General features: G+C 42.2%; 1 protein-coding gene across 1 annotated transcript; it reads left to right on the top strand.

Annotated features, from left to right (window-relative positions):
- The first annotated feature begins 3,987 nt into the window (after positions 1-3,987).
- LOC137561229 (cocaine- and amphetamine-regulated transcript protein-like) lies at positions 3,988-7,212 on the top strand. The gene is made up of 3 exons (XM_068272494.1): positions 3,988-4,244; positions 4,646-4,729; positions 6,910-7,212. The coding sequence occupies exons 1-3, from the start codon at positions 4,086-4,088 to the stop codon at positions 7,015-7,017; spliced, it is 351 nt and encodes a 116-aa protein (XP_068128595.1). The 5' UTR covers positions 3,988-4,085; the 3' UTR covers positions 7,018-7,212.
- The last annotated feature ends 1,239 nt before the right edge of the window (positions 7,213-8,451 follow it).

Here is an 8,451-nt window from a genome sequence, read left to right as displayed (position 1 = left end):
AATCTTGTATTGTTCATTTTTTGTGAGCATGTGGAAATTGCAGCCTCAGTTTCCTGTTCTTAGCTGACAGGATTGGCAACCACTGTGGTCCTCTGCTGCTGTAGCCCATCTGCTTAAAGAGGAACTCCAGTGGAAATAATGTAATAAAAAGTGCTTCATTTTTACAATAATTGTGTAGAAATGATTTAGTCAGTGTTTGCCCATTGTAAAATCTTTCCTCTCCTTGATTTACATTCTGACATTCATCACATGGTGACATTTTTACTGCTGGCAGGTGATGTCAGTGGAAGGAGATGCTGCTTGCTTTTTGGTAGTTGGAAACAGCTGTAAACAGCTGTTATTTCCCCTAATGCAACAAGGCTCCCACATTGAGATGTCAAAACCATGGTCCTGACATCACACTCTGGGAGGGGTTTCACCACAATATCAGCCATACAGAGCCCCCTGAGGATCCGTTTGAGGAAAGGAAAAGATTTTTCATGGGAAAGGGGGTATCAGCTACTGATTGGGATGAAGTTCAATTCTTGGTTATGGTTTCTCTTTAAAGGGACACTTAAGTCAAACAAAAAAAAAATAGTTTCACTCACCTGGGGCTTCCAATAGTCCCCTGCAGCTGTCTGGTGCCCTCGCCGTCTCCCTCCGATCCTCCTGGCCCCGCCGGCAGCCACTTCCTTTCGGTGACAGGAGCTGACAGGCTGGGGATGCGAGTGATTCTTCGCGTTCCTGGCCACAATAGCGCCATCTATGCTACTATAGCATATATCATATACCAGCCCTAGGTGAGTAAAACTCATTTTTTTTGTCCCTTTAAGGGTTAGACACGTTTTGTGTACAGAGATGGTATTTTGGTTATAACAAGTGGTTATGGACCTGTGTAAATTACACTGTTGTGCACAAAATTTTTATTACTATTAACGTTAGCGGAGAAGTGGGGCCATTACACTATTATCGCCATGTGCATTACCATAGCAATGTGAACATTATCCCGATAAAAGCATAATGGGTGATGCTCCCCTAGCATTAGTACTAAGGTTAAGGTAAGTTAAAGGATACCCGAAGTGAAATGTGACATGATGAGATAGACATGGGTATGTACAGTGCATAGCACACAAATAACTATGTTGTGTTCCTTTTTTTCTTTCTCTGCCTGAAAGAGTTAAATATCAGGTATGTAAGTGGCTAAATCAGTCCTGACTCAGACAGGAAGTGACTACAGTGTGACCCTCACTGATAAGAAATTCCCCTTTTTGTCTCTCTTTCTTGCTCTCAGAAGCCATTTTCTGCTAGGAAAGTGTTTTAAAGTTAGAATTTCATATCAGGGAGGGTCACAGTGTAGTCACTTCCTGTCTGAGTCAGGACTGAGTCAGCCACTTACATACCTGATATTTAACTCTTTCAGGCAGATAAAGAAAAAAAAGGAACACAGCATAGTTGTCACATGTCACTTCGGGTATCCTTTAAGGTAACACTGCAGTGCACAGTCTGCACACACAAGTTTACCGGACACTTGTGCATCAGGTACTAAAGTTCTGGCACTTACTGCAAGACAGAGCAGTTCTTGTATGTTCTATGGCCACCGGCAGCCTCTGCTGGTGGAAGAGAATCCATGCATGTGGCTCTATGTGATATCTGCAGGCGATATCAAAAACAACAACAAACATCTGAGCCACCTGCTGGTGACTGGTGAAATAACAGAGAATGTCTTGCATTTGCTGCCACCAGCAGGAAAATAAGGGCAGAGTTCCTAACAGTAGGTACAGGCTGGAGTTTAGAGACATTGGGTTATTCCAGGATTTGGGTACTTTTCACAATCCTGAGACTGAATTCACATAAAAGTCAGGGAGTTCCAGCCATTTCCAGTAAAGCTAGAGCTTATGGATATAATTTAAAAGGCTGGCGGTGAGTTTGTCATTAGCCATACATGTATGCATTTCTAGATTGGCTTCCTTCAACTCCTGGAAACAGTCACTTTGACTTCTAAACATATGAAATAAGCCAGTTTACTCTGGGAGATTGTGAGGGCTTCTATCCTACCATGTATTAAGTCGTACTTCCTGAAGATGATTCTTATTGGTTGGATTAGTGGAACAATGGGAAGACCTGCTGACAAATTCACAGCTGGTTTTTTGTTTGCTTCTCCTCATGTCTCTTAATTAGCAATAATAAGTGCACAGGGATCCCAAACAAAATCATCTTTAGATATCTAATCTCTGTTTTCTGTTGGTCTACAGAACTGACCAATGAGATTTCTCAGGCTCAATGGACCACAGGAAGATTCAAAGATGTTTATACCCATCATTTCATGCCACTGATTGAGCTGCTTTCGAAGTTTTGTGAACTCTAAATATATGATGCTCAACAGTCCTGCCATTTTTGCTTCTCGGATTTATGGAGCAGCTTTGTTTGACAAGGCCCAACCCAATCTAAAATAAACAGTGATGGATGACCATCTTTGCATGGAATCACTTAGTTTGCACAGGTACCAAACATTGTTTGTGGGTGTGGGCAGGGGATGCCGACTCTACACTATATTTAGATGGCTATATAGTTTGTGGGCTCTTCAGGCACTCTTCAAGATCCTAAAATCAAATATAGCTGCTATTATGTAAAATCACTATTTTGTAACGTTTGAGGATATCACCGCTTGACTTGGATCTTGCTCATAATGAACCAAGCTCAGATTTGTGATGTAAGATTTTGAGTAGTTTGGCTAATTTGACCATGCCATAGCATGCAGCCTTTACCTGGATACAGCAATGAAACTAGCCTGGTTCTGTTTATTCACAGATATATTCAACTAAACAAACACATTTCTCTGTCTTATCTCAAATTTGCTTAACCAAGGGTCAGTTTCCACTTAGGCGGCATGCATCTTGCAGGATGCATGCAGTCACTTATAGTGATGCAAGTATGCATTTGAGTTGCTTAGCCGTTCGCGACTATAGGGATTTGGGTGCGTGGTGCAGGAAACTGCAGCATGTCATCCTGAATCTCAACAGCATGGGATATGGATGGCAAGTCATTCCCCAAATAGGCAGAATTTCCCCATGCAACTCGCCTGTGGGGAAACACTGTGGATTTGGCCCTAGTGGGATCGGGCCCTTAGACAGCGTAGTTGAGAAGAGTATTGTCCAGGTGTGTGGAATGTCCATCTCTGGACCAGCTCACAATACCCTATTCTCTAAAAAAGCAGCTGAGTTCTTTAACCTGGAGGTTTCTGCTTTACCCACCATACATTATACTTTTGCCCCCTTAATGTATTCTACATATTGAAGAGAAAGATATTTATCACACCCACTATTGTCTTGGAATACTATACACTAACTACCAAATATTTACGTAGTATTTGTCAATTTTTATGTAAAACAACCGCAAACTCCAAAGTATACAATACTCAAAGGTAAAGACTGACACTAAGGTGTATTTGCTTTATATGCAGGAAAAGACTGGTGCTGTAAATGGTGGAGCAGCTAACAGAGTGTATTAGCAGCACCTGACAGCCACAATCCCAAACACTCTACAAATACAAGATTGTGGGAATGTCAGGAAAGCTACAGGGAAAACTACAGTTCCTTTATAGGCAGGTAGACAGGCACTTTGAAGGCAGTTTCACATTAAAGTGAGATGTATTTTCTCCAACATGTAAATATACATATGATGTACATTAACACACACACATAAACATACATACATACACACTTTAGCTTGCCCTCTGTAATATACCAGACTGGGGGGAAAGAGATGCACTCTGACAAAGTTCGCACAACAGGATTAAACAGATGTGAAGTATATCGGAAAGAAGGCATACATCTACCATGCCCCCTATGCCAAGTCCTCATAGCCTGGGGATGTTGATTGATTGCTGAACAAAGGCTCCCCAGTATAAGCAGCTCGCTGATGTTTGCTTCATCCCCCACGCTTCTGACTGGCGTCATCACGGGAGGAGTTCATCAAATTAAATAACAACATACATCCCAGAAGAAGGGATAAATAGAGAGCTTTACGGTTATCCCAAATACAACACACGTCAGCCCCGACCACTGGTCTCCGAGTGCCAGGCTACTCCTGTCCTGCACTTCAGCACCATGGAGAGCTCCAGACTGCGCGCACTGGCTCTAGGCAGCTGCTGGCTGCTGCTCATCATCAGTACTGTGTATGGGCAAGAGGACAGCTCAGAGCTGGAGACCAGGGCACTCCGAGACTTCTATCCTAAGGACGCTATTCCTTCCAGTGAAAAGGAACTGGTGAGTGTTGCATCCAAAGCAGTATAGCAAACAACCTGTGGCTCTCAAGTGTCCCGAGTCTGGGCTGGCAGTTCATTCTGGGAGCTGCACATTGGCTAGACAAGCCACAGGTCTGCTTTATTGCATGGCATATAGAGCATACATGCACACATGCTAGACTGTCTGCATGGGGCATGCTCTCTGCAGATCCATAGCTTCCAGGAGGCTGCTGTAGAATAGTGTAAGCACAGAAGTATGCAGCCTGTAGCTCTGCTTTCTTGGGCACCTGGGGAGTTCCATTCAGCACAGCTTTATATAACAGTGTCTAATGTGTAGCTTCAGTGGGAATTCTCAGTTCTTTCATAATAATGCATGTGGCTCGGACATAGAATACTCAGGGATTCATTTTTCTTATTTTCCAGCTGGGGGCTCTGCAGGAAGTCTTGGAGAAGTTACAGAGTAAACCAGTACCTTCCTGGGAAAAGAAATTCGGCCAAGTCCCAGTGGTAAGTTAATACTAGCTGAACAATATAATAATGTAATAAGCGTTTTTACCTTTCCTTTATGTGGTAAAAGTCATAGCTAAGTGCTGCAGGCAGCTTGCTGTGACTGGTAAACACTTGTTGGATGGTGTGCTGTGCTCTGTTTTGCGCACAGAAAGGTGATGCACAATTTTCGAGAGAAAAAAAAACGAGATGCACGTGATTGGTTGTATTTTAAGTGACTCTAAAGGTGACATACACATCTTCAGCCCAATGTACAGAATCTACAAACATCATGACTCCTGTGATCTCTATTTACTAACATTTGGGCAGAACAAGAGATGTTAAAGTGGTCTATGGGCAGAATCTGTGCAGACTGTAGAGACTATAAAATATACTGCACACGATGTCTCTCATCTAATGCATTGCTACAAGAGAATTCCCATGTATAGGAAATGACTACATGGATGCTAAACTTAACTGTTACTTATTCTATCATTTGCTAAAGAGCATGACGTTTTGTATTGTTAATATTTCTACATGCTTACTGCTTTCTAGCTGACATTTGTTCACTATGAGATTCTGTTTCCACTAGCTATCTAGATATCAGTGAGCATGATCAGCATCAGTCAAATTTATATACACGTATGTATTTCGGAAACCATGGACTCCTGCACAGGAATAGCCAAACCTCATCCAATTGTAAATTAAAAAAGTTAAATGCATATTAAATACAGCAAGTGTATTAGTTACTGGCTATGCCCCTGTAATCCTAGAGACTGGGACAAGGAGAGGGGAAATCGTTATTTAGTATTTATATAGTGCTGACATTTTCCGCAGAGCTGTACAGAGTACATAGTCATGCCACTATTGTCCTCAGAAGAGCTCACAATTTAATCTTACCATAGTCCTAGTTTTATGTCCTATCATGTTATTATTATGTATTTATATAGCACGCCACTGACATCTTCTGCAAGCACATTACAGAGTACATAGTCATGTCACTGACTGTCCTCACAATCTAATCCCTACATAGTCATAGTCTTAGGTCCTACCATATTACAGTATTATGATTTATTTATATAGCACTGACATCTTCTGCAGCACATTACAGAATACATAGTCATGTCACTGACAGTCCTTAGAGGAGCTCACAATCTCTACCATAAGTCCATTGTAGTTTAGGGCCAATATCGGGGAATTAACTTATCTGTATTTTTTGTTTATGTGGGAGCAAACGGAATGCCCGGAGGAAACCTAGGCAGAAACAGTTAGTGCCCTGGCTGGGAATTATCCCCATAACTGCAAGGCGAGAGTGCTGTACACTAATCATAATGGTCATGATTCACAAAGCTTTTTCACCTGTTTTCCTCTTTTTTCACCTTATCTATGTAACATTTTTAAGCTTCCAAAAAGCAAAAATATAATATAATTATGGTAAGAAAAGCAATAATGAAATGAAGTTAATCAGGAACAACTTACTTTGAGTGATTATTTTGCTTGTAAATGTGCTGAAAGGTTATTTTTATTATATAGGTGATAAATTAGTCATTTATGAGAAGCATTGTGAATAGAGCCCATTGATGCTAGCATTATGCTGGGTGCACACAATGCAATTTCCCGCCTGACAGCCGGGAATCGGGCGATTACATCCAACATGTCCAACCGGCTCCCAATCAATAAAGTGATCGATTGTGTGCACTTATAATTGGAAAAATCGATCGCTTTATTGATCAGATGCACTTTGGACATGTACACACGATGCAACTTCCCAATCAATCACCCATCAATCGGGCGGAAAATTGCATTGTGTGTACCCAGCATTACACTGTGAGCTCCTTTAAAGGAGAGACCATATTGCTGACTCATCACTGAGATGCTGATCTACACAGTCCAGTCAGGATTTCCCTGTATGACCCCTATATGTTTTCTGAAGCATGCCAGATAAGTCAGGTCACACTGCTGACTTTGCTCTCTAGCTGAGCAGTCTGAAGCCACCTGAATTTCAAGACAGCCTTAGCAGGTTTACAAATCTTAAGTCACATAATATATCTCATGCATTCAGTTTTTCATCTGTGTATTTAGGTTTCCATAAATGTCATCTGTGTATTTAGAGAATGGCTTTAACTGTTAAAGTAAACACAATTGATATGAAGTGAATGCACCTGTAGTTATGACTGATTTTTCCATACCTTGTTTTCCAGTGCGATGTAGGTGAGCAATGTGCCGTCAGAAAAGCATCCAGAATTGGAAAATTATGCAACTGTCCTAGAGGTGCTGTTTGCAACTTCTTTCTCCTAAAGTGTTTATGAGACAAATGTAAAAATCCAAAGGCCATCTGCAGAGGCGCCAGGGCTGAGCACCAACACAAGAGGAGACAGGACTTTGGTGATAATGATTTTTACACTGGTAAAATGATGTACAGCATCTGTTGTATTTAATGTACTGCTCTGCTAAGTCTTTCAGTGTGTTCACCATGGAGATATTAATAAAAACATGCTCTCTTTTGTAAAGTGTTTTTTCATAAGGACTCTTCAGAGCTTGCTGTGTATGCAGAGTTTAGGTCTAGAATATGGAGAAGCTTCTGTGGTGTTATAAGTGAACTGGATGAATGGGTGAAGGGTGTGAGTATCTTACTGTAAGGCCTGGCAGATCTCTCATCTTCCTTCAGCCTCAATTACCCCAATCTAATACCATGCTCTTCACCTATACGCCAAGCCCCTGCGTGAACAGGAGACCAGTGTGCCTACCCGACTACGGTTACCCTGCACGACTTTAGTGTGCAAGGTATAGAGACTGAGGCCAGGAAGACAATAGTACTGCCAGAGCAAACCGAACAAGGTAAATGTTACAGGATATCAGGAAATAGTACAGGATGCTCTTGTGGAGGAAACAACACAGATTACAGCAGGGGTAGATTAGAGACAGGGAGTAAGTTTGCTCAGAGCGACCGTAGCTCTGAGCTTCCAATAACCACCACAATAAGCACGATTAGGATGATTGCTCAGAGCGACCGCAGCTCAGAGCTTCTGATAACCGCCACAATAAACAAGACTAGGATGGTTGCTCAGAGCAACCGCAACTCCAGGCTTCTTTTGTCCGCCACACTGAATAACACAATGACAGACGAACAGACAAGAAGGAATGTTTGCCAATCTGATCGCTACCGCAGCAATGACAAACATCCACACAGGCTGAAACAAGACAGAACAAAAAGGAGCGTAACTAATAGCAACCTCTGCTATAGTCCTGCCCACAGGATCAGAACTAGCAGGAGCGCTAGCCTGTCACTACTGTAGTGATGGCTGCTTTCAGGCTAGCAGGACTTGAACGACTTTGCTGTTTGCCGACGCTGGAACAGCAACCGCCTACAAGGAAGCAAGACAAGGTAAATACAATAGAGACATGAGACCCAGCCGACAGCTATGGCAAAGCTGAAAGCTATGACAGGCCAAAGGGAGAGGCTTTTATATTAACATCATCCAATGAGAGCAGGTATGCAAATTCCAACAAAGTGTAATCACTCAATCTTGCGCTACTCTGATTGAAGACTGCAGGCTGATTGCAGATTGCTAGGAAACTCATTACAATTGCATGCAACATTTTGCAGCAACATGCATGCAGGGAATTCAGCACTGATTGCAGTTCAGCTGCAGCAAGCCATAGGTGGATTCATGACAGCATCCTGAGCTGCTCTGAACTGCAGAATGATTGCAGATGGCAATGACACTCAGGGCCCGTTTCCA

This window comes from Hyperolius riggenbachi, chromosome 3, assembly GCF_040937935.1.
Source record: "Hyperolius riggenbachi isolate aHypRig1 chromosome 3, aHypRig1.pri, whole genome shotgun sequence".
Taxonomy (NCBI): domain Eukaryota; kingdom Metazoa; phylum Chordata; class Amphibia; order Anura; family Hyperoliidae; genus Hyperolius; species Hyperolius riggenbachi.
The sequence above is the reverse complement of the archived record's forward strand: the minus strand, read 5'-3'. Positions and strand labels throughout refer to the sequence as shown.

Bases quoted from the DNA above. Each gene is read 5' to 3' on its own strand.
- LOC137561229 (XM_068272494.1), top strand. From the start codon at position 4,086: ATGGAGAGCTCCAGACTGCGCGCACTGGCTCTAGGCAGCTGCTGGCTG. The intron at 4,245-4,645 runs GTGAGTGTTGCA...CTTATTTTCCAG, and splicing joins CTTCCAGTGAAAAGGAACTG to CTGGGGGCTCTGCAGGAAGT. The intron at 4,730-6,909 runs GTAAGTTAATAC...CTTGTTTTCCAG, and splicing joins AATTCGGCCAAGTCCCAGTG to TGCGATGTAGGTGAGCAATG.